This window comes from Apostichopus japonicus, chromosome 22 (genome assembly GCF_037975245.1).
Source record: "Apostichopus japonicus isolate 1M-3 chromosome 22, ASM3797524v1, whole genome shotgun sequence".
NCBI classification, from domain to species: domain Eukaryota; kingdom Metazoa; phylum Echinodermata; class Holothuroidea; order Aspidochirotida; family Stichopodidae; genus Apostichopus; species Apostichopus japonicus.
Genome location: NC_092582.1, coordinates 16,605,188 through 16,632,211, shown reverse-complemented (window position 1 = coordinate 16,632,211; position 27,024 = coordinate 16,605,188). Strand labels below are relative to the sequence as shown.

Genomic DNA, 27,024 nt, shown 5'->3' with positions numbered 1-27,024 from the left:
GTTTCTATTATGTCTAGCCTGTAAAAAAAATCAGATACAATACAGAATTGTACAAGAAATTGTTGCCCGGATAACTTAAAAAAAGGGTTATTAAGTTCATATGTACATATATGTACATCTACAAGGCTTTCAGTATGTGTTAGAATCGATATTTCTCCAGAAATATGTTTTATTAAAAATCGATCTTTCGACTTACTTATCATGTTGTTATCGAATAGACACCGCTGGGTTTGGCTTTGTTCTTTTTCCAAAATAAACATTTCTCAAAATCTGTTTTTTTTGTTTTTCTCTTCTTCACGTGACATGTGTAAATGTGATTTGCTCGAACTATAAAAAGAAGAGAAAAGAGAAACCAGTTTGGCTCTTCAACGAACGTGACAAAAGTTACAATCCATATCTGATACTGTATTTATATTTAATATTTTGTTTACTGTTCTACAGGCGGTTTGGCACCAAATGTTCCTCGTGTGAAAAAGGAATAGCTCCCACAGAGATCGTGCGACGAGCACAGGACCACGTGTATCACCTCCACTGTTTCTGTTGCGTCATGTGTAGCAGACAGCTAGCAACCGGCGATGAATTCTTTCTCCTTTCTGACAACAAACTTGTCTGCAAAAGCGACTATGAGGCAGCTAAAACGAGAGGTACGCTTATAACTCAAAGTAAGATATATACGTATACAACCATTAACGACAAAAAAAAAAAAAAAAAGAGTAGGAATATTTCAATAATTATGAAGAGAGACAATATTTGTCATAATAATTCTGTATTTTGTTATTGTAAACTTGTATTTATAGAACAACACAAGTATTCAATGAAAACACAATAGAATTTAGACATTTGATGCAAGCTTATCTTTTGTTATGATCAAATATCTAGTTTTTTATATTACTTTTATAATCACTGACTGTTCGTTTATACTGTATACATTGCAAAATTATATTATACAGGTCCTGGCGTAGAGCATATACGTTCAGGTAGGTAAACTTCATACATGGAGGTAGAACAAGGAGAAAGTTGCAAACTTTCTTTTCATTATCATCTAATTAAAATTTGCTTTTGATACCGCTTGAAAAAAATAGAAGTGTGCAATTTCTTTCACTTCTCATTAGTTTCACTAAGGCATAGCAATTACTTTATTCCTTATACGGACGCTAATGAGTAACTAGTTATATCAACTAGTGGGTAGCTTGCTTACCACAATATCTTATTAACTTAACTTCCGACATTTTAGGGGTGGGGCGGGATCTTTAATTAAACCTAAGTGGTCTACGCGTAATTTAACGTTACCTCTACGATAAACGCAATAGTGTTATTCTAGAATAAATGATAATATTGTTTCGAAAAGAAGTAGCCCTTTTAAGATGTTTTAAGTATTCGATGAGACTTAAATATAGAGCGTTTATTCATGTTAGTATTTTTGTGTAACAGGTAACAAAGAAACAACTGAAAAAACTAACAAACATGTTATATAACAAACGTAATGTTTCTGTTCTGAAAACTAATTCTTGATGTTTTTAACAATTCGATTATTTATTTATGACGTCATATGGTCAGACAATGTCCATAGGTTCAATTAGATATAAATCATACTTCATCATGCAAGTATACTTTTATGTTCGTAATTTACCAACGAGTGAGTCTGAAAACTTTCCGAGAGTGTCAAATAATTTTGACTTGTTTTTCAAGAATTGTGCCACTCATAAAAAGGTTAAAATTCATACAAACTAGACGCTATTATTGGCTTCTCTTTAAGCTTAACTAGCAATTTAGCACTTTCACAAAAGGACGGATTCACTCCTCGAAAGTGGTTCCATTTTGTTAACACTCTCCCTGAGTGAATTCTCAATCTTTTGAAACTAATAGTGCATTTGACACAATAGAAATGAGCCAAGTTATAACATTACAGCAAAAATACAAATTACCGTCTGCTGAATCTACTCAATAAAAAACGAAGAAGAAAATTGTTCTCTCAACAACATCATTATTACTATTTAACAGAACGAAGGGGTATGCTAATATTTCCAACTGACAATATAAAGCAAACTTTAAAAAAAATATATACAAAAAAAAATAAAAAATGGTTAAATTCCATTTAGGTGGTGTACTCTCTCAATATTCCGTATTAAATTTTTAGTATATCATACATTATATGTATATAGATTGTAATCCGTTGAATATGTGTTGTGTTGGTGAGACTATAGAATACATATTAACGTATTTGAATAATTTAAATGAGGAAAGGATCTCTTTCAAAACACTGTTGAGACTGATGAACCTATACTGCTTGTACACCGAAACTTTTCTATTTTCTTTTCATTTTTTTTCGATTTTTGATTTGACCCGCTTTAGGTCAATTTTAATTCAATTATAAAAAACGTCGATAGTTTCTGTCTTTTTGTTAAAGTTCATAGACCCTTTCTGAACGGTCGAACGACCCAATTTTTTTTTGCAGCCACCCAAAAAAAAAGGGGGGAAAAGTGATGAGAAAAAAAGTAAGAAAAAGCGACAGAAAGAAAGACAAAATGTCTGAAACTATAGCTTACGGGGATATTGTGTCACCGTCGAAATATGAGTGTGAATGTAGGAACATCAGGCAAATTACATTAATAGGATAAAACGAAAACTGGGAAATCGTACAATGTACAAGCAAGTCAAAAACAAAAATCAGAGACAAAAAAAATGGAGACAAAAGTCCGTCGAATGCATTGGTGGTGAAACAGTTCTGAGGTTTACATAATTGTGTCATCTCCGCTCACACGGAAAGCAAACCGTCGGAAAGTAGCCGGGAATCGGATTTTTTTATATTTTTAATAAGCTTGGTGTAAAAAGGAATTTAATTAGCAAAAACTCGGAGGAAATTTCTAAAGCGTGGAGTCACAAATTATGCTAAATTAAATATCCACAATAGACAAGCGAGTGTTCGTTATTATTTGGTGTCAGTTTTAACAACCTATCTTTGGTCGCCGATAAGCGGACAAATCTTGCTAAATTTGGCTGTTATATTTGCTAAATTATTTCTTCGTTTATTTCATACAAAATAAACAAACAAACAAACATCAAAATTAGCATAGAAACAAAGTGACTTCTGTCAACAATATCTCCCCCCCCCCCCAAAAAAAAAGAACAAAAAAACAAGAAGAACGATAGAAAAAACATCTATTTCCGTCTTCAGGATGTAAAAGTTTTTAAAACTCTTGTGTGTAAACTATAGCTTTTCATTGGTACAAATCTTTGATATCTTCAACTTATTTCAAAGTAAGACCCATAGGCCTATGTATTCTGTTAAATTATAACAAGTGGGATAACACTAACGGTGCTAGTGTACACCCATTGGAATAGGACTATAGTCACACAACGCGCTAAACTATGGGGCATTCACGAACTTGCGAAAAATATATATGTACTTGATGAAACTCATATGGCACGCATACATATACACACACTATAATTCCGGGACACGTGTGTATACGCATGGATAGGCGTATACCGCCAGTAAGAGCTTGGTTGGTATATAACCAATGGTTAATTATTTTTTTGATTGCATTCCATTCTCTTTCGGTTCTAAATTCATTAGAACGCATAAATATTCCGATGTAGATAGATGTGTTAGCTTGTCTACTAGTGTGTGTCCACACTAACTTCTGCTGGTCGACCTAGGTACACAGTGTGTTCGCAACTAATTAATTTATACTTTACAAGGCAAGTCACTGCTAGGATCATATAGCTATTATTCCCTGCAGCGTGAAACTCGTTGGGTTGTAGCTATCTATTTTAGCCCCTCTCCGTATTATCTACCGAGGCAAAACTGATCAGTACATAATATCGTTGGTATTTGGTTTTTTAACTGAAGGCACAGGACTACAGACTGACTATAAGGTAAGCAGTGCCTACACGCTCTATGCACATTACATTTTTTGTCCCACGGGCTTAATCAACTAACAATAAATTAAATTGAAATAACACTTTAGTTGGTATCAAATTAATAAAAATAATTATAACAAACTGTCAATTTAAAATGAGAAAACTGATTAACCAAACACCATCGATGTTAAATCACTAATATACCTACTAATTTCTTTCATTAGTATTAATGAGGTTTTTGTTTACCTGTTCTCTTCTCTCTGTCACTCTCTCTATTTTTATTTCATTTTCATAATGAAAAACATATTTGATTATCTAATGATAGGCTCAAATTAGGTTGACGAGAGAAATGATGAACTATTAATTCTGCTTTTTGGGTTAGTACGTATATTTCATCTCCATTGTAATTATAAGTATGAGACATTTAATTAGTTCTTCTTATCTAAATTGTTTCTGACTGATGAAGTTCGTAACAAGTCAATTCGAAACAATTAATTGAATGAATATTATCCTTTCATGCATGAATGGTATTTGCTATTGATCTTTACCATTCATAAACGACAAGGATTGTTATGATCAAATATTAAAATATGTTGTCACTTGTAATTTTTCTTATACAATCTATTTTTGTATTTATTATTTTCTTCTTTTATATATTTCATTCAAGATATGAATTCAATGTTATTTATAGCTAAACACTTTAAAAATAACTATGCTCCGTGAATTATTATTACGTCGGATAAATTTCAAAATCTAATTAGCAATTCAAAAATGGAAATTTAACCAAAAAGTTTCAAAGAATGTTTTCTTATTACAACAAAAAAACGAGCTGGTCTAAATTTTAATTTTAATGTTCTTGGGTATGGTTTCCAAGTTTTAAAACCGTTGATATACTCATGACCAAACTGTTATTTTTTCCCCATATTTATTTGCATTTTCTTTGTCTGTCACATTGTAAAATGTTTTTGACCGAACAGCGTGCAATCAATTTCAACACAAGATAGAATATATATATTACTCTAGGATATCACAAATGTATACTTAACCACTTTTACTAAAATACCGCTTGGTTACTTTTCAAAATGACTTTAGTAATATAATAAGAATGCTGAAATTATTCCTGTATATTTATCCTTGTACTTACTTTTTGCAACCATTAGATGATCACATATAATGCAATTGGCATTAAACAGAATGCTTAATATTAGAAACATTGGATCATCTATGAGTTTAAATGACAAAATTTCCATCTGGAAAATGACTAAACGTATAAATTCAAAATCTTTGCAAATATAAAGTTTGTTAATATTGCCCTTTCAATATCTTTCACAATCATGAAATTAACTAGTGGGTATTGACGGTAATTTAACATTGAATTACATAAAACTTGGCATCGGAATAGATGAACAAATTGATAAAATGTTCTATGTCCTCCTTAAAATCAAACTATAGACTACTAAATATTAATATTTTTTAACGTTTACTTGTCAACCTACATTGTAGGCGTTTTTTCTCCCTTAAAAATGTTAAGATGCTTACAAATTTAAATCTTGTATTTTATTTATCGTGAAAAATATCAATCATAACCAATTGAGGTAATTTTTCCAAATGATTCATATCATAAACGAAGAAAATTGTTTTCACTTTCGAATATGTTCGTAATTTTCCAATAAGGTTTTCTGTTTTTGATTTACCAAAACACACTCGAGAAATTCTCAAGATAAAAAAATCTTCACCATCATTATAGGACATTAATAGTTTTTTATGACGGAAATACAACTGTAAATCCAGACATGACGTTTTGCCAAATTCCTGTTCTGTATTACTTAGTCTTATAAACTACGGAAACTTCATTATTCTGTCTGATATGTACTCTGTATCTGATTTGGTTCCATGGATCAATAATGCGATCAATAAGTCGCACGTTTTGGTTTAAAATTCTTTTGGGTGTTAAATGTGTGAAGGTCTCTACGTTCCAGGTATATGAATATTAAACAAAATGAAACTGGTTGCAAATTTAATATATTTGGATATCAGTTATTCCACATCGAAGACACATTATTCGTTGAAGTGTGGCTATCTTAAACAAATTAGATTGGTTAGTATTTTGAAAGGATAGAAAATGAAATCGAATTCGGTTAGATTGAGTTAAGCGATTTTAGATTTTATGATACAGTTTTAGACTTTATGATACAGTTTTAGATTTAGATACATCTGTGTAATAAGAAAAGCTCTTGCAACAGAATCATATACCGTGTTAGAGTTTATAATACAGCAGTGTAATAACAAGCTCTTGCAACAGTATCTAAACATGTTTTAAATTTTATATACATCTGTATAATAACAAAGCTCTTGCAACATATCTTATACAGTTTTAGTTTAACATGATAACGTTTGTAATAACAAATGCTCTTACAACAGTATCATAAACAGTTTCAGAGTTTATGATACAGCTGTGTTATAACAAAGCTCTTGCAACATATCATATACAGTTTTAGATTTTATGATAACGTTTGTAATAACAAATGTTCTTACAACAGTATCATAAACAGTTTCAGAGTTTATGATACAGCTGTGTTATAACAAAGCTCTTGCAACATATCATATACAGTTTTAGATTTTATGATAACGTTTGTAATAACAAATGTTCTTACAAAAGTATCATAAACAGTTTCAAAGTTTATGATACAGCAGTGTAAATAACAAATGCTATTGTAACAGCATCATAAGAAAACAATTCAGAATAGTATAAATTTGAATCAAAATAAAGAAACATAATAATATTATAAGCTATGACCGCCTTATCAAAAAATAGACTTTGAGGTCACTGTACCCCATAAAGTGAAAATTTTAAGATACAAATGCCACAGACTTCCGTGATGTAAGTTTTGAAATTTGAAATAAAATCAACCAACTTTTATTTTCTTTTTGCCTAAATATAGAACGTTATAAATATTATTATCATCATTTAATTTTTAATTAATTCAGCATTTATGTTGTAGTGTCAATGCATTCTTTTTAAATGTTACAAATGCGTTTCATAAACCCGATGCTTTTCTATGTATTTGCTCTACATATCCATTTTGAAATCGACATTAAAAACCTGCAAGAAAGAAACGAGAAAGAAACGTTAAATATGTAGAAACAAAAATCATTATTATTTTATAAAATGTTGTTAACTTTACGGTCTAATATACATTTCGACTCATTTATAGTTTAACAATATTAAAACATACAAAACAATATGAAATTCAACAGCATGGCTTGGTTAGTGCTATAGGATGCTTTTAACAAAGTGAATCAGATAACCTAACATTGAAATACCAAAAATGTTGCTATTTTAACAAAGGTCGCAACCAGTTTTACTTTACACTTTACATAAATGGAGCCTATATATGTATTCAGTTTTGTTTTTAAGAAAGGTTCCATACGTCTTTTACAGATAGATTCATAATGGCTATATCTTCTTTTTTTTCCTTTTTCCTCTTTTTTTTTGCTTTCGTTTTAGAATTCTTGTTATTATGATAGCTAATCAAATGTGCCTCTAACAAATTCGTGCATGATTATGGTCTACATCATAGTGTTATCATCATATATTATGTCACCAATATCTCAGTGCTATAAGTAACAGCCTAGCTGAATGTATATATATATATATATATATATATATATATATATATATATATATATATATATATATATATCATATCCGGTGCCATCATAACCATACACTAATTCACGCTTTTAATTTACGCTTTATATTTTCTAAATCAGAACTTGTTCTGTGCATTTTTTCTTTTTATATAACAACTCTGCATGATGCTGCAGTTTAACTACAAAATAACTAGAGAATTTACCGTAAAATTTCTTTTAGTATTCGATATTATACTATTAATGCAAATATCAGGTGTTTAAGATATAGCCATCTGTTAAAACTGCGCTATAAAGCGAAAAGATAAATGCCATTGTTTGTAATTTTCCGTATATACAAATATAACCCACTTTTTTGTTGTTGCTAAAAATGATAACGTTGCCTAAGAATATAGTCCACTTCAGTATATATATGTATAGTGTAAAGCTTCACGTTAATTATTTACTATCCTATATATTATATCAACTCACGTCGCTTCTTTTGTGCATTTCCATGCAACCCTTACCTTTTTGCCAAAAGAAAAAAAAGTGAGATAAGATTAGATAAATCTAACAATATATAATCCATCATACTGACAACATTATCATACCGATGTAGTTAAACCAAGTGAAACGGGAATTAAACCAAGTGAAACGAGTAAGAACGCTATATGAATATCTTCCCTGACAGTTATATTGCAAAAGATAGCACCTAAATTGTCTTTGATCAAACCTTCATCTTTTGAAAACAAGACCTAACCGTGTGATTTCAATTCACGATATAGATATATAGAACAACGAGATCATTCAATAAAGAAGTTAATTCGGTTAACCCGAATAGATTATGAGCTCTCTGCCGTGGTACATCATTATATCAAACTGCGGATGACACTCCAAGCTTTTGTGCTTTTGAAACCTTTTCTACTCTAATGCATATTTAAGGAAATTAAATAAAAAAAAAATTTTATGTTAGGTTTTTGTTTTTTGTATTTGCAGTCTTCGGTTTTCCATATTTTTTTAAACCACTGCCTAATCTGGAACAGTTGAAAATGAATTAATAGACTTTCCAAGACACTTTATCTTTACGATAGGAGTTACAAAACAATATTACCAAAAAAAAAGAAGAGACTTCTGACTGAAACTTGTATTCGCTGAAACTTAATAGTCTAATATGTGTAGTATAATTTTCCACACTTTTTCCTTTTAGAGTGTTTTATAACTCCATAATACGTCTATATAACGTACATTTATTATTATTATTATTATTATTAAAGACATGTTTGTTTAAATTTGCTGTATTTAGTTGATAAATAAATTATGTTGTACCTTTCTTTGATATATTGATACGACAGAAATTGAGATGGACAACAGTAACAAGAGACCTCGGACAACTATAACCGCTAAACAATTGGAGACTCTCAAGAATGCGTATAACAACAGCCCAAAACCAGCCAGACACGTCAGGGAACAGTTAGCTCAAGAAACAGGGTTGGATATGAGAGTAGTGCAGGTGAGTTTGATATAAAGGATTGCCATCAGCATAAGCAAACTGAGAGAAGAATATTATAACCCCTCCCCCCCCCCCCACCCCCACGCTCCCCTCCCCATAACACGAGGTAAACCGACGAGTTTAGTGCTCCCCTCTCGTATATTTATTCTTCTATCTTTATAAGTTACGGAATCAGTTTCCAATTACGGAATCAGTTTATACGTTATTTATTTTACCGCATATGACACGTTTACGCGTCCGTGAGCTCCAAGTTATCCAAATTTCCAAATTCTCGTTCTTTTTTATTCTAGCAGCGCAAAGTAAAGGTACTCTAAAGGAGGTGGCGTTATCTTTTTAATCCTGGCCATATAAGTGATTAAATATATTGCCAAAGGCTACTATATGTTGTTGTTGTTGAAGGCTATAGAGTGATTCAATGCTTTCATATATATAGCGAAATTTTAGGCAAAACATTTTCATAGTTACTGACTAGTATACCATTCTAGTTTGTCTTTATAGTTTATATTAAGCCTTTCTTGATCTAAGTCTGATTAAACTTATCTAAGTTGTCTATGTCTAAACCTTCAATCTTCTTTATTGTTTGACAGGCAACTAAAATCAATACGAAAATCGTATTCTTATTTTCCATAGCCTTACTTATATAATGTTCATTTTCGTTTTATTGATGATTTCTTTTCTTAAACATATATATAAACATTCATATCCATTTTTTTTTTTTTTGTCTTTTACCCAGGTGTGGTTCCAAAACCGTCGCGCAAAAGAGAAAAGGTTAAAGAAAGACGCAAGTCGCCAGAGGTGGGGGCAGTATTTCAGAAACATTAAGAGAGTGACTGACAGTGATAGCCCGGGAGGGCAAGATTCGTTAGCGGCTGGACCAATCAAAGTGGAAACGGGCGAGAATAACAACGGTGACTTTGGAGAAGGTAAGACAAACAAAACTGCCATTTCTTCTTTTAATTAAATGAGTTTAACTGGAAATAAAAGTTGAGTTTTGGTTGTATTATTTGATATGTGTTAAAATATAACCTGCGAAGATGAGGCAATGTAAACCAATATATATCTATTAATAAATATATTTATTTCAGAATAACTATGAATTTTATGGGATGGAGGTGGAGGGTGGGGGTATCTTCATCTTCATTCAGGGCAACTTTTCACATCTTTTGTAAATGTAAATAACATATTTTACAAGAAGAAGGAATGAAAATTGCATAAATTGACTAACAAGAACTTTTGAATAACAACAAGTAGAAGTTGTTTCAAACTTACAAAACATATGAATTTTCATTTAATTCACAGAATGTTGGATCATTGTTTGACTATATTTACATCATTAATAATCATTTCATATAATCAAGTGATTTTGAAAGATGGATATTTTTTTTTTTTATATGGAACTGAGTACAACCTTACATGGTCAAAATTTCTTCCTATAAGTACTTGCCACAGTTTGGTATCCATTTAAAAATGAATGGTGATGGATGCTTCATGATTATTAAAATATAGCAAAATTAGAATCATATTTTTTAACAATCCTTGTGGTAGATGTTGCGAAAATGTAGCATATACAAATCCAATAAGTTGAAAACATATGTTTATTAAAAAGAATCTTTCCACACTTGTTTTTGGGAGGAGGGCGTAACTTAAATCTGTACATAATGATCAATGATTGGCTGATTATATGTCATATTAACATACTTCTGAATATTCATAGATTAATTTTCTGTGGTAAGCAATGCATACAATGAATTGCTTTAAAAGATTTAGACCTATATAGATAATATAATTCTCCTTTCCCTCTCTCTCTCTCTCTCTTTCACTTTGTCTATATTTGATAAACAAGAAATATATGGGTATATGGTTAACGCGATATGCTCAAAAATTAATTTTATTTCATAAACAAAGGTTTTGCATTACGCCCAAAATATCCCCCATCGTGAAACCTTGTCAGACATCTAAGACAATACCTGTACATTTCTTGTTTGTTCAATTTTACCAATGTAAGCTGATTTGTTGTGTTGGTTTGTTTCTCCGGCGTGCGATACGCCGTTGTTTATATCAGTCTCTTTATAGTGAAATATATGAATATTACACATCAAAGCAATGTACAAGGCAAGTACTCTGCGACTAAATTGTCAATTCATATAAGAATCAAAAAAAAAAAAGGAAGAAAAAAAAAAGGCCGAATGGGGAGTCCCCAATCAATTGCTAAAAGAAAGGTAAAATGTTAAACATAGTGTTTGATGTAATTAATCGCATAGAGTGCAAATGTTGAGCAAATGACGTCTGTTAACCTTCTAATGATATTTTAACAATAAAAGCAAGCATGTAGATATTAGTTTTGCATTTACCACAGGGTAGGCTAAACACTCACTCGTATAAAAATTAATTCCATTTAGTACATAGAATCTTGCGATCTAGAATAAACTGCGATCTGAAGCTTTTCAAGCATGTTAATATTATATTTTGTTTTAAAAAGATTACTGGTACTATTTAAACATACATAAGCATGCATTGAAATTAATGATTGTTTGTTTATGGGCAAACAGGGAATTGTAACGTACACTCAAGTATTAACTGCATAACATCCTCAGAAAATAATGTATACTAAATCTTTGGTTTTATCATATACGATAAGAAAAGGAAAGATAAGAAAACTACAACAACATTGCAGGGTATATTTGACAACAAAAAGTGAAAAATCTCTGTAATTAAAATTCGTCATATAAGAGTAGATTTGTTTCAAGTCTGGATTTTGAGTTGTGACAAATAGTTTCTTTATATAGTATTCAGTGTACAGTACATAGCCTATACATAGCCTATACATCATGCATGTGAATTTGAAATCATTGAATATTGTTTCACAAATCGCAAAATATAGCACCAGTTTTGCATATAAACGCAATCCATTAGACCAACATTTTGCAAAGGGGAGGAGACACCCTTCCCCGTAGACCACTCTCCTTGGACGTATGAACATGTATGCCCCCCTTCCGTCCCCGCCTGAGTATACAATTGATGATTGCGCCCTAACAGGAAGTATTGGTTTTCTCTGTTACCCTAGAGCCAACGTGTCCATTTATGAATATATTTTGTTCTTTATTCAACTCTAATTATTATCATTATTATTAATAATATCATAATTAATATTATTGTTTGTTTGCTTGTCTTTTACAGATTCACCAAACATAGTCACCGAACGAGGTATCTCCTACCAACCAAACGAGAACAATCGGAACAGCATGAGTCCGCCAAGCGTCTCTACCAGCGGATACCTGTCCCACTGTGAACCTTGTATTCCGACTCCAACCCCTCATCATCTTCCCACCAACGGGTTTCCCATGAACCCTTCACCTACACTTCCCGTCGGCCACCACGGCGTTAGCGTTCCTAACATACCATTCGGCGAAGCGGCTGGCATGCCCGGAATCGTTTCTCCGGCCAGCGAGGGTCTCGGCGAAGCGATGCGAGCTGTTGTCTCCGCGGGGCACGAAATGATGACCATGCACCATGTACATGGTTACGACGATTACCACCATCACCACCACCACCCAGGCTTCACCAATCCACACTTCCATCCTTGTTGAGTTCAGAGGGTGGTTTTTACTGGTCCTCGAGAAAGTCATGAAATAGAGAGAGAGATAGAGCGAGAGAAAGAAAGCAAGAAAGCCAGATTAAAATGGTAGTCTCCGAAGGTATATTTCTTCAAGGCTTGTTACAACGAACGTGCAATATCTCGAAGAAGAAAACACATTCCGAGCCCGATTGTAAATATCACAGAGAACATTCTGTACAGATAATGTCACATCGATAGAAAATGACGTCGCAGTTACATCGAAACAAAGGCAACAACAGGAGCTAAACTTCTTATTCTTCTTCTTCTAATTTTATCCAGAAAATTGAATCGAAGCATAATTCACCAAGTTAAAGATATTTTAAGATATCAAAGTTTAAGTTAAATGTAAGTTTTCTCATTGGAAGTAAGAGGCATTGTATTTTATTGCTTGTTCCTTTCTAATCCGCAAATTTGTTTCTTACAAACATGTTGACATAAGAGCGAGAGACATCAACAACAACAACAGAGAAAGGTTGGCTTTCAAAGTTTCATCAATACGCCAAGTGTAAGAGATGTTAAACATAATCAGTATTGCTTTCAAATCCTAGTGTGCTAAAAATGTCTAAAAGTTTTTCCCCATTCTTCTTCTTCTTTTGTGGTTGTTCTGACCTCCTAATTTCATAATAGGCAATAGGTTGTATCAATATCGATAACTATACATCCCAATGTTGTGACCATAATGATGCACTGAAGATGCCAACAAAAGACTCGTTGAAATTACCATATGCGAGACCATTAATGGAAGTCTATGACGTATTCAGGACGCATTCCAAACGACATTTTAAACAGTTTATTACAGTAGATCTCGACGTGACGCAAATTTGGGCTGATATACGTCTCCGATGTAATATTCTCCTTTTAATCACTATATTGATTGACAAAGTTTAGCCCGCTAAATATGCTTAAAAGTTTTTACAAGTATTTTCTGGCAGGTTTTGGTCCTTTCAATTATACTCATACACTGAGGATTGGCAACTTAGACAATAAAATGTCTCAAAGAGTCGAAAAGGTTTGCACATTCGTGTGGCAAGACTGATGACCTTTAATGTACATATCAGTTCTGCGAAACCGCTAAGAAGAACAAGCCACGTGACTTCCCTTCATGATATACCTCTCACATATCTGTCTATGGATGTTGACATTATTTCACCAAAGAACATCTCTTCACGTGTTTTCCATTCGTGGTATTATAGATCAAGCTTCCACTTTTTAAAAGTTTCTCAAAAGTGGATGCGTCAATTTTGGTTTAGGAGTATCCATACTTTTATATTCGTCAGTATGGCATATTACCTCTGGTAGACTGCTTACTGGTTGTCTCATTTCTTCCGACTTTGAAGCATTAGTTATCTCACTATTACATGCTATACAGCTATAATGCAAACAACAACAACACCAAGTCAAAAACAATATCAACGAAATTAGGGCAGAGATTGAAAGTCACGGGAGTTCTAATGAAACAGATAAAAATCAGCAAACTTGTGAGGTTAACAGTGCAAAATATTGTTTATTTCAAACTTTATCTTCATCATATATTAAATCCTTGTACCCACATAATCAAGTATTGTTATTAAGCCTTAGAATTTGTAAAATTAATTAATTTGGCACCCCACTTTCAAGATAGCCTTATAATTTGCTTAAATAAATGCGTGTATATCATTTCCTCATTCGTAACGGTCAGGAGATCTGAACACTGATAAATTGCCTGTATGATGTGATCCTCAATCTTGTGACCTGAAAGTTTTAGTTTTCCGGGTTTGTTTTTTCATTACTGCTATCAAAAAAACAAACAAAAAACAACACTTGTGTTCGCTTTACACTATACAGGTGGGTAAGATTAGCTTAAAAATTGTTGGACAAATAAATGTTGGACAAACCAAGGCCATAAATGGTAACTATTTTATCCTCTCAGTTCTCAAACCTTACCAGTTACCACAACCTCCACTCGAAAGGTTTCTAGAAATATCTAAAACAACGTTAAAAAAGATTCATCCCAAATCCCCCTATATAGACATATTTCGAGCACTGTTTAACATGAAAATATGTTGATGGTCTCTATGGTAATGATTAGTTAACCTTTCTTAAGGACCGTGTATCTATGGCAACCACGTTTCATTCCATTGACGTCTATTGACATCTTGTATCGCAAATACTGTCAAATATCGTTTAAAATGGAGATAACTTTTGAAGATCAACACAGCTGACCCCCTTTTTTAATGTTTCATACATATTGTTTCACACTCTTAATACAAATTCTTCTTCTTTTAATTTAGGGGTGTAGGTTCAATTGTTTTTTTGTTGTTTTGTAATGCGTTCTGTTGATTTTTTTTTTACTTTTAAGGTTTTATTGTTATTATTATCATGTATTATTACGTATTACACTATCCTCAACGTTTAAATCTACCAATATAGTATATACTCACTATTTGCTCTCTTTTATTATTATCATTATCATTCTTATTATTATTATTATTTTGTATTATAAATTTATATATCACGCGAGTAATTCTTCTTCCTTATATACTTTCAATGTATTGAATACATTCTTCAATGGCAGTGCAATGAGTTTAAACTTCCTAGCTGAAAGTCACTTTATATTATATTAAACCATCTGGATATTCAGTGCTCTTCTTGTATACTAGCACCGGATTTGCTAGAAAATACAGTAATGGTCACTGACAACTTAAATTTTATTTTCAAAGTAAATCGTTATCTCTGTTCAGCTGTTTACCTCTGTTCAGAGTTGAGTTTGTGAGATAAAGTAATAATAGGTGCCAGTGAGTTATATTATACCCATATATTAATAACTGCATTAAAATTAAAATTTCGCACAGCTGGATTGAGAGAGTGATATAATGAATGGAAGTATAGATGGGAAAGAGAAATGGACGAACTTCCTTGTTTTCATGTTACACTGATTTCATATTTAGGTACGTCATCTTGTTATTTAATTAACAGTCAAACAATATTTTCAGTTATTTCAGTTTTATTTCAAATTCACTGATTTCCCTTGCGCCTTGGGCTTCCATTGGTTACTTCCCCTGCCCACTACCTAACCCTGTCCTCTCCCTCCATCCATATCCTTAACACGGGTTTTCGTTCATTTTGGAGAATTTTAAACTGAGGCTCAATAACTGAATCATGAATATTCACATACTAGATTAACATACATGTCATCCTCATGACGTCACACTTGCATAATGAATGACCTATAGATGATATAAAAACGTCGTAAATTATACCTTCACATGTTTCATGATTTACTAGAGATAAAGTTAGCAGAACTTGAAAGGTAAAGTCGGGTTTTTATGTGATTTTAACCTATGTGTCAAGTTTGAAAATGCGCAACATAAACCATGAAATGGCCTATTGTGTACGTATACATGTAACACCGTGCAACGTATATTCGACTCCGTGTCGTGCACATGATTGCGTGCAGGTCTACAGTTGCTACTATGGATACAATTAGATGTGTACAATGTGCCTATAGATAGTAAGTATGGTGTATAGATTGGTAGTTGAAATTCTCACAGTTTCAATCTACCATAAACGAACTTGAAGCAAACAAGTGTGATGTCATAGTTGCACACCGGTAGCACATATTGTTTTTTTTCTTGAATTTTGTGGGATTTGAAGTTATCAATACCCCAATGACTGCCCTGTATTCATATGTTAATGAATCCCAATTTTGTAGAAGAAAATTGTATGTAAATTTGAAAGGAAAACGACAAATTTTGTCAATGTATCGATTATGACATTACACCTGTTTGCTTCAGGCTCACTTTTGGTACAAAAAAAGAATGTCAACTTCAAATGTTGTTTTCTCAAAAGTATACATAGAAATTAAATGCAAATTTAATCATTATGTTTTTTCCCTGTCATGAGCTAAAATGATTATATTTTCCTCTGGACTGTCAACCCTTGTTAAGTTTAAGATCTTAAATTCAAAATTGTTATTTTGGTCCACTTCTTGGGATTATGGGAAGTCCTATTGTAATCGAACACTACTGTTAGTAGGAATTTTTTTATGTCTTTTATTCTCACCTTTAAAGGGAACACATGATTTGCATTGTAAATAGAAGAGGCTGCACGCACTTTATGCAATTTTGAATAATCTGGTTGAACAAAAATGACTTTGAATAAATTCGGAAGAACGTTTTATCGAGAAAAAAATCCCTGTTATTTTATGTTTGCTTTTGTAGACTCGGGTCGTTCGTAAGAAGGATAAATATTCAGCTCGTGGGGACGCCGAAGGTTTAGTAAACCGCCGAACCAATGTACCGCATTGCATCCCAAGTCCTAGTGTGATCCAATACCCCGTCAGTCCCCATGCCACTGCCCATCAACTGTATCAATCCTTCCATGTAGTATAATATTGATAGAATAAAAATGATTCCACACACAATCTTATCTCAAAGGGATAACCATGATCGTTGGTACTCTGTTTTTCATTTCTTAAATGGGGTATCCTGGTGGGCAGTAAAATTTAATACTTTAATAGAAACATCAAAACGAAATTACATGCCGCATCACTGTAAGTTGAGACACCTATCACAGTATAGCTTGTCTACTCCACGAGATATGGTTGATTGAATGTAACCTCAATTGACTGGTTAAAGAAATGCTCGAAGGATCCATGTTTTACGAACGTTACTAAATGGTTACTTTGTGCCCCCCCCCCCCCCTCCGAATCAGATTCATATGTATACCTAATCCCCCCACCCGTCCATTAAACCCTCAGTTCCACCGACCCTGGAAAACAAGAAAGAAAACATTAAGAAACAAGATTGTTTGATGAAAATGAACGAAGTTAAAGCCAGTAGCACATTACCTTAATTAGCTATACCTTTGTTTTTCTTTGAAGTTAATAAACTACACAGTACAAATACCGTGTGGCGATCAGCCATTTAAAAGGAATGCAGTATAGACCCCGGCTTTAGCACGCTATCTTGGAAAAGTTTCTTGAGATTACGTAATCGACCTGCCTTGGTCGTAAAGTGACCTCTGTTTGCCAATTAGGCTGAACGCCTGCCACATATTTTTTCTTGTATGAGGTACTTTGTGTGAACGCTGTATGATTAACTTCACTGTTGACATGAACATATTTCCACACAGTGTTTACATAAAGAGCCTGATGGTAAATAACTCAAAGATGGAAGAGACCTTACTTACAGAAAATAATTCAGGCCGCTAAATCCACATATTGTAGTGTGTCAATTGATACAATGGTTACTTGTCAAAAAGGTTTCCGGTTAAAACTATATCGTGAACCATGTAATAAGTAATAACTGGTGGTAACAAAGAAGTAGACCATGAGCGAGCAGGTGGCCGTATGCCAGCCAACAATGACACAGCAAAACTAAGAAATTATATGACTTAGCATGTTTCTATTATCGAATCGTAACTCTTTTTCATTTTGTTTTTTGTGTGTGGAGGGAATGCATCGTGTGGTTGACTTGAATAAGTACACGGCCGTGTCACATTTTTGTGAATTCTCACGCCAAAAAAAAAGCATTTGTCTAACACACTTGATTCTTGAACAGACTGTATTTTGGTGAATATCTGTGCACCCTCCAACACATAAAATCGGACACATTTTGGTCAACCAACAACGGAGAGTCAAATGGCTTCGTCTGAAGGTGGGGACGAAACAGGCAAGGCAGAGCAAAGCGTGGAAGTAAAAAGCAAAGATGCGGTGGAGGAGGATGAGGAGGAGAGAGACATGTGGCCTGCCGTACACAGGGTACACGAAGAACGAACTCTTTCTTCTAGGAATGCCTTTGAAATTTTCATGTTATGTGATAACCTAGGCCACCATATTATAATACTTTAACTTACACTTAAAGCCTAATGTTAAGTTAATGTTTAGATCTGTATGATAATTGCTAGCCTATACCTAATGTATCAAGGCTACAACTACTAGTGAAAGTAACGTTCGGTCCATGTCAAACTCAAAGAGAAGATATAGTGCAAGAGCTCTTCAGAACTTTTGCATTGGAACATTTGACATTTTAGTGAGACATATCCATCCTCAAAAAGTACAGTACTGTTACGGCCAAACATTTCTTTGCTTTAGACTTTCCTTAATGGAAGTAGGCCTATGTCAGGCTAATAAGTTAAGTACTAAGTAATCGTAGGAAGCCCCCACCTAGAGACAATATTGTCTTGCTGGTGCTTCAATAGCAACCCTAATTTCTTTCTTCTCTTATGGGATTTCAGTACCAAACAACAACAATTAAATTTACCAAATCAACTTGTGAAATTTTGCTCCAAAGCACAGGCCCTTCCATCGTACTTTGAAAATTGTTCAACCTCAATCTAGGCCTATACTACAGTAAGTCATCAGAAATTGATTGCATAGTTTTGCTGACCTTTGCCAAAGAAGCTAAAGCCAAATCTGTTGTTTAAAATAAATTGCAACATCATTACAGACTACAGTACATGTGTTAACTCTGGCCAATATTCAAGCAGATTAGTCCAGAAGATGTCAATCCGTTCACCAAACACTGCTGGTGAAATACCATGCAGTGACATAGCCCTGAGATCTTCATGCCTTTGTCTTGATTTGTTTAATTGTGTACAGTTAGTGGGGAGCACATGTGATTTGAAGGATACCAGCAAAAAATTTGTATTTCATGTCTCTTGAATTTGCCCTGTAGAAATGAATCACTCATCAAAAAGCCAAGTAACAAATTTTTTCTACAGTAAATATAATAATAATATATCTATGTAAATGACTCAAAAGATGATTTAAAGCAGAAGTTTAGTCTAGATATATGGAGCAAGCAAAAAACGTCCAAAAAAGTATTTAAAAAACAAATGAGTGTTAATATTATTTCTAAGTTATTTTGGTTTTCAAGATGTTTACTTGTTGCTAAATGTTGCTAATTCTGGGGGAATGCTCCTTTAAGACTATATTGATTGACATCTGCCCATCAGTACAGGTCAAAATATTTATATCTTAGTCCATTGTTTAAATTATCAAATTCTAGCAACTCGATCAAAATTTTTTGTTTAGCTTCTCATGAAAAATAGATCACCCTTGGGTGACATTTAACACTTTTTCCGTGACAAATTTGTAATGCATTTTAAACATCTTATTTGAGAGCCCATGAAAATGTTACCCTTCTTTCTAATATTGAGCTTTTAGTTGCATAGACCTGTGCTACTGGCCATATATGGTCTGTGTGTTAGACTATGTAAAGTCCAGCTACTTTTAATTGCAAAGTGTCAATTTTTTTTAAAGGGCAACCTCTCAAACAGTGAAAGTGGTATAGAAATCCACCTTGGACTGAAATCAGTGCAACTTAAATTTAGTCAGCATAGGCCCCAAATCTTAGCAAGGTATAATTGCTAGAAGTTTTCAAATATTACTTTCCTGGAGGTCTTTAGTCTCAATTGTTCTCAGACATTTTTAAGGAACACACAAGATGACTACATGTTCTAGTGAGGAAAATTTCCTCGAAGGAAAAACATATTGAAATTTGAATATCTAGCATATTTGTGGCCAACACATCATACCTTTAAACAGTCCACGCCATATCAAAATTAACTTGTGTCTTAGAAGTCACCTTTTATTTAAAGACCTTTATGTTCTTTTCCTTCTCTTCTATCGTTTAATATCTTGTGATTGATAAGTTCCATCAATTCTCTTTTCAAGTGTTCTCTCAACTACTGTAACAGCATCCCTTATTCCCTGTCCTAGTAAAACTCTGCTTCTGTGGTTGGTGAATACCGATCATGAAAAATTTCTCATATGATCTTGAAAAAAAAAATAATAGTTCTGTCTCTTAAAGTTCACACTCACATCATGTTGCAACATACATCATGTGAGTTTGAGCTCAGGCAAAAGAGATAATGTGAGTCAAAAGCAATACTGAACTTATGACAGGAAGTTATTCAAAATGGATGTCTAATTTTATAACCCAGTAGGATATGTCTATGTGTCTAACATATGTACCATAGTGTAGTCTTGCACTATGTTTTTGTGCACATAATGCTACATATTAACTATTTTCATAGAATGCGCAAAGTGAAATTTAATCAACCTTATTCACCTATTACTCTTGCAAGAAACTCTGTCATTTTATACACTTAAAACACTGCCAAGTTTTCCCTTTTTAACTACATTAGGACTTCTCAGTGGTTCTCAGTGTGTTGCAATTTTTAAATGTTTTTATTAGGACTTTTAGGTTATTATATGTGGCCTTACAAGGCTTATAGTATATTCCTCTCCCCCTTCCTCATCCCCACCCATTTTGACTCCATTCACTTGCGCTGCTGTATTACACACTATAGGAATAGAGCAGTAGACTGTTACAGTAGTCGTATAAAGTACATGACAATTGTGATGTGTTACAATATTAGGCATATTAAAGTGATAAGCTCATTTGCATAGATCTATTGTAATAGTAACTATTATGTTCTTGATTTGATGATGCTGGAAGTTTACAGGATTAGTAAAGAATGCAGAAATGGTAACCATTCTGTTGTTGTCTAACGTAAAGTTGTTGTTGTTGTTTTCTGATTCTGTTGTTGAATTTTGTAAACAAGTTGTCCTTTTTCAAACCTTAATGCATCATTCAGTAAATTTATTTCAAAAGAAATGACTGGGTTTTCAATTCTAAAAACTTTAATTTAATTGCAGAGATGACAGCATAAGTTTAGTACAACAACAGACGTACAACAACATGAAGAAAGCAATGTTTACAACAACCGTACATTTAGACAATGTTTAACAGAATAGTTTCCCATTTGGCATTCCATAGATGCACTGACGAGAGCAGTGAGTCTGAGCTCATAAGACGTGACTGATAAGTCGTTGCACTTCTGCGAAATCACGGAGATCCGTTGAGCACCCTAGCGATTGCAAGTCATTTCCATATTCTTTCTCCGAAACAGTACGGACCATCAAATATACGAGACCTGCAACCAGGCAAGAGGATGAAATGGTGTGCCTGTGGGCTTTCAAAAAAGATGCCATGGTGTGATGGTAAGTACGAAACCATTTACAAGTGCACAACTCAGGGCATGCTAACATCACCAGATGCTCTCTCCGTTCTCTCACAATATGCAGCACTGTACATAATAAACTGGTCTTCCATCCCTGCAACTTGTCAGTTCCCTGTCAAGATATGTACAATACTGTATGTGCCCTAGCGGAGAAAGAGATCGATCCCAGGGGGACAGTCATGTCACCAGACCCTCTTTTTGAGGTCTTCACTTTCCTTGTATATTGGGAATACAAGACAAAAAATTTCCTTTTCCCAATATTTCTCTGGCCCCTCCCACACCACCACCCCCCCCCCCCCACAAACAACAACATGAGTCCAAGTGTTGTCTACCCATCTATTCTGGGTTTCAAGGTGTTCATCTTACAAAGGTTATTCGAAAGTTCTGTGATGTTACTATACTGTACATTTGGCTGAGACATAACATTTTGAAAACGATTGATTTTTGTTTATTCGGAAGTACTGTACGTCATGCAATAATTTGTGATGTCTAACAAGCACAGTACAGTACCTCCAACTGTTTTTGTTTTCCCCTTATACAATGAGGACCCTCACATAAGAGAAATTACATTACTGATTAGTTTTGATGAAGTTATGTGATAATGCAGTACCAACATGACAGAATAGCATCCAGTATCACAACATTGAATTATTTTCCAAGGTTATATAACCATTTGAAGTTTAAAGAAACACTAAGACAGTTTGAGGTGTTGTCCAAGTACTACAGTCTATGATGCAACAAATTATTGCACCATGTAAGTAATAAAGAATAAATATATAATAAAGGAATCAAATGAACAATTTTCAAACCTTGATGTCTCAACAATAGAATGAGTTATCAAAGTGAGAGTTGCATCAATGCATTTGGTTTCACAATCTACATGTTGAATATATAATGTTAATTGTCAGCCTTGGTTACCCCTTTAATGTCATAAGAACTCCTATAACAGACCTTTTACATGTATGCAACCTGCAGTCTTGCTGATTGCTACGTCATAATAAATTTCTACCTCTTTAACACAATTCCACATAAATTTTCCATATTTGAGAAGTACAAAGCAATTTTTTGGCTGAATATTGTAAGATGGAATATAATCCTATCACCTCCGAAGTTTCATAATTATTAATATTTATCCCTGTCATATTTTCTGTTAGTTCATTATAATTTTTTTTTTTTATTCAAGAGAAAACTCAAATGTTCTCTTATTGGGTCAGACAGTCACTCATCAGGGTTTTTCTCGTCTGTTTATTTCGTGGGGCAGGTTCCCACAAAAAAACTGGGTTTCGTTCTGTTAAGTGGCACGTGCCAGAAAAACCACAGACCGTCTATCAGATATGCAACTGCTGCCACACAAAGTCGCCGCCATTCTGCGATGGCACCCACGTAAATCTGCCACTCATCGTGGAAGCCCGACAGAAGAATTGTCCGAAGAAGGACGGACATCCGGACTGCAGTAAACTATGCACAGGTTGCGGATGGGTGCCGGACTTTTGACACGTAACGGGCCAGTAACCATTTTCATATAAATTTAATATCCAAAGACAACTATTTGAGAAACTGAAATGCTTAGTTTTTACGATACAGACTTTTAAAATGGATATATATATGTATCAATATATTTTAAGGAACTTCAGGAATGTCAGCAGGTTAATTGTTACTTCCAGTATTCTATTTACCATTTTGTAGTATTGTTTTAGTTAGAAGAAAAGAACAGAAGACCAAAAGAAAAAATGGCTTTAAGCTCAAGGTGACCTTAAAATATGCTAGAGAGTCTGGAAATGGTCACTTCATCATGCAATTGAGTGCTACCTCACTGAGACAATGGACTGTCTAATTCACCACTCTCTTGCATCAAGAAATTAATTTGGAGGTTTATAACCAACAGAAAGTTGTTTTCAAAACTCTTCGCATTCTTAAATTTTGGGGCCGATACGGACATGGAGGCTGTGGCCTACGCCAGGAGACCACAAATTTTCAAAATAGAACTTTGATCCTTCGAGGAGCTACGGGTGGTTTGAAGGTGGTGTAACCATCGTAGAGCAGGGAATAAATGTGTCTTGCTTTTGTATTTTAGTGCCAAAATAATTTTTTAAACCCCTTTCTCTGGGTTCAACAATGATCAGTATTTTTTTTTTTGTACAAAAAGTAGTATTTTTGACAGCTTTTAGAAATGTTTGTAGTGAGGATGTCTTAAAATGAAGGACAAATGCAGTCGGCCAGCATTATGTGCAAACCCTAGATTACGTCAGTGTAAGTTTTCTCTACTTTAAATTTTGTTCCATTATTTCTACTCTTCTCTCATATGGGAGAAACAAGTCTTGAATGTGTATCATCACATTACAAACGGACATTAGAGGTTGACCCTTTGCACATTACAGTTTTTCATAGTCGTAGATATGAGTGCATTTCTTACTTAATGATATTTCAACCAAACAAAATTGTTTTGTGAAAAGGAAAAAGATTTTGTCTGTATCTTCAAACCCAAAACAACCAAAGGTAACTTTATAATTAAGGAAATGAAACAATTCAAACTAGGCATCACATTCCATGATAGCGTTTGCCTCACGACGTAAGTATTTTCAAAATTTCTGTAAAATCCGGCAGCACTGTAATTTTTAACCAGTTTATTTGATTGATTTTCATCCTCTCCCTTCCACCTGGTCCCCCCCCCAACCAGCACCCCCCCTCCCCTCAAGGTGTCCAAGTGGAACATAGTTTCATACTTCCTGAGTTGAGAATGGTTATAGTAATGTTAGTTTGCTGTGTATTTTGCAACTGACAAGTCAATTGGCTATTGAAATTCTGGTCAATAGCTCAGATTGGAATTCCTGTATATACCAAATGGGAGCCAACTCCAATTATGAGATATTTTGCCTGTTTTCTCTTTCCTGTATGATAACAATATTGGAATTAATATGTACAGTAAACCACTCTCAGCACAATAATTCTCCCTCCCTCCTTCCTCTTCATGATCCCTCTCTCCCCATCCCACCTCCCTCTTCCCCCCCCCAACAACCTCCTCCAATTAGAATTCTCTTTGGATGCACATACTGTAGTCTGCATACATTGTGGCTGATCTTAATGTAATGGGTTGCTATGCATGTTGTGTGGCCAAGTACCAGTCATTCTGTGGTTTCCAAGGTCACAAGTATACATCGCCGTGGGGTTGTGCCTAGAGAAGCCATGTTTTACAGGCTTGGAAGTTCTGGCTATTTACAAGAGCTAAATGAAAGTGGATTGCACTGTTTGCTAGAAGATAAAAAAAACAATTAACGTTGCTCTTGTATTTATCCAAGGAAAATACGATATGTGGGAATCGGTTTTTAGACAGTAGATTTTTCCAATGTACTGTCATTTTTTTTTTTTTAACCAGGGGGGTTCAAATTGTGAAATTTTACTAGGCCTGGTTTAATACACTATATCTTACCCATGTGTTGTACTGAGGAGTCAATACAAACTTGACTGATATCATAGGTATCCTATAACTAAGGCATGTTATTTGACTCATTCCTTTGTATCTTTTTGAAAGGTGATAGTTTTTAGTGAGTAATAAGTAGAATATCTTCAAACTATGGCACAAAATAAATTTTGTGGAAAAAAAATGTTTCAGAAAGCATCATGGTGGACTGGATGTGTCACCAGCAGGGTTATAGCCATGCTGGCCGGCCGGCGGCGGCCGGTGGTAACCGCCACTCACGCCTGCCGGCCGGCATTGGAAGTGAATAAACAGTCCACTGGCCGGCACAAAAAAATAGTAAAATGCTTGTGAAATACAACAAAAGTAACAAATTTATCTTTCCCTTGCCGTAAAACATGATAATAACATCACCTTTTTCTGTTATTTACCAATTGTAAATCTGAAAAGTAGCAAAAATCACCCTTAAGCGGGCCCTGGACCCCCGGCCGTGAGATGCGAGAGCTTCGCTCGCTACGCTTCGCAAATTTATTTAACCAGCACTCACAATCTCCTAGCTATAACCCTGGTCACCAGTGTCGACTGAACTACAGACATATTGTCGATAAACGAACACCTCAAAATAATAGCAATAAAAATGTTTCAGAGACTTTCAGAGATTCAGCGTCCCTCTGGAAAACCAGCTGCTCCTTCGTTTCGAAACGCAGAACGGCAAACAGTTTTACGAGCAATACTAATATTAGTTTTATCAGCTGTTTTAAGTATTTCTCATATAGCTTGTTTCAAGTTAATACATGCATAGCTGTCTGATCAAAGGCAATGGGGGCCGTTAAGTTGAGGTCACGTAAGAATATGACTACCAGTGTATTTCGGTGAAGTATATAAACTACTGATTTTTGATTTTGTCGTAAAATTGTTGTTATCTTTAATTACATGCCATATACAGTATCGCTTCCCCCGCAACGGAAGTTATGCTCTACACACTGTAACGAACAAATGAAGTTATTGAGTGGGTTGCCGTTGAAATATACAGCGAAGAGTTATAAGGGTCATAGTGAATATCAGTTATTCTTCAATGGAAAACTCCCAACACAGACTTTAACGGTATCATAGTGGATTGTTTCACTCTCAGGCACACTTTGTGCATGTAGAGGTTTATAGAATTTCCTTTTGGAAACTTGTCAGTATGAATAAATTTGCACGATTCTGTATTGCTAGAATAACGTTACAATTTGAAAATTGTGTTTCCGTCGATATTCCACCAAAACCGTCATTTTCAGCAGAGCATGCAACGCATGATCCCAGTCAGTGGTTTGGTCAGTTTGTGGTTTCGATGATAATCGTAACCTTTGCATTCATGATGGCTTACAGTATGTGTGTATGGGTGCGTTTGTTTTTCTATCTGACCGAGGACTTGAACAAAAGAATTTCAGGTCCTCGGTTGTGATTTCTAAAGAATCACCAAGTCCTCGGAAGAATTCTATTGTATGGGGTATTGTTAAGGTTAGCAGGGATGTAAGTGCAGCGGGAAAAAAAAAACCGGAAAACTATTCGGAGACCCTGGGTGAATGCCGTCCTAACACATCCTACTCCTAGCTCTGGCTACTTACACACTATCGTTATGTTAGGCTAGCTCAAAAGTATTAGTGCTAACACATCCTACTCCTAGTTCTGACTACTTACACACTATTGTTATGTTAGGCTAGCTCAAAGTTACGAATACGTCACAGCAAACTCCGGAATAAAAAACAGTCTCACATTCGAATGCGATCACGAATATCGACTATCATATGCGTATCACGTAGATTTCCGCCGCTCACAAATATCACAAGCGTTAATTCCGAAACTTATGTCGAGCACCAGCAGTTAAGAAGATGTGAATTAGGCAAGGTTTTTCAACGACAGAAATGAGCTATGGCGACTTGAAGTTCGCACGTACGCAACGATGTTCACATGGCACAATGTTGTACAGTGCAATGC

The 27,024-nt window shown here is 34.3% G+C and overlaps 2 protein-coding genes across 3 annotated transcripts in view; both read left to right on the top strand.

The window, feature by feature from the left end:
• LOC139963652 (LIM/homeobox protein Lhx3-like) overlaps positions 1–16,807 on the top strand; it is a 36,792-nt gene extending 19,985 nt beyond the window's left edge. The window contains exons 3-6 of one of the 2 annotated variants that reach the window (XM_071964654.1): positions 442–644; positions 8,847–9,004; positions 9,738–9,927; positions 12,182–16,807. In XM_071964654.1, coding sequence (XP_071820755.1) covers positions 442–644; positions 8,847–9,004; positions 9,738–9,927; positions 12,182–12,591 — 961 coding nt within the window. In that variant the 3' untranslated portion in view covers positions 12,592–16,807. Of the gene's footprint in view, positions 1–441; positions 663–8,846; positions 9,005–9,737; positions 9,928–12,181 lie in introns of both variants that reach the window. The other variant, XM_071964653.1, reaches the window with a different exon arrangement.
• Positions 16,808–17,964: 1,157 nt separating this feature from the next.
• On the top strand, positions 17,965–24,090 carry LOC139963998 (uncharacterized). Its single transcript, XM_071965289.1, has 3 exons — positions 17,965–18,360; positions 21,519–21,609; positions 22,891–24,090. Exons 1-3 carry the CDS (start codon positions 18,241–18,243, stop codon positions 23,121–23,123), a joined length of 444 nt encoding a protein of 147 aa, XP_071821390.1. The 5' UTR covers positions 17,965–18,240; the 3' UTR covers positions 23,124–24,090.
• Positions 24,091–27,024: the final 2,934 nt, after the last annotated feature.

Coding starts and splice junctions, on each gene's coding strand:
- LOC139963998 (XM_071965289.1), top strand. CDS start 18,241: ATGGCTTCGTCTGAAGGTGGGGACGAAACAGGCAAGGCAGAGCAAAGC. Junction 18,361..21,518: donor TGTGGCCTGCCGTACACAGG/GTACACGAAGAA, acceptor TCTCCGAAACAG/TACGGACCATCAAATATACG. Junction 21,610..22,890: donor AAAGATGCCATGGTGTGATG/GTAAGTACGAAA, acceptor TTCGTGGGGCAG/GTTCCCACAAAAAAACTGGG.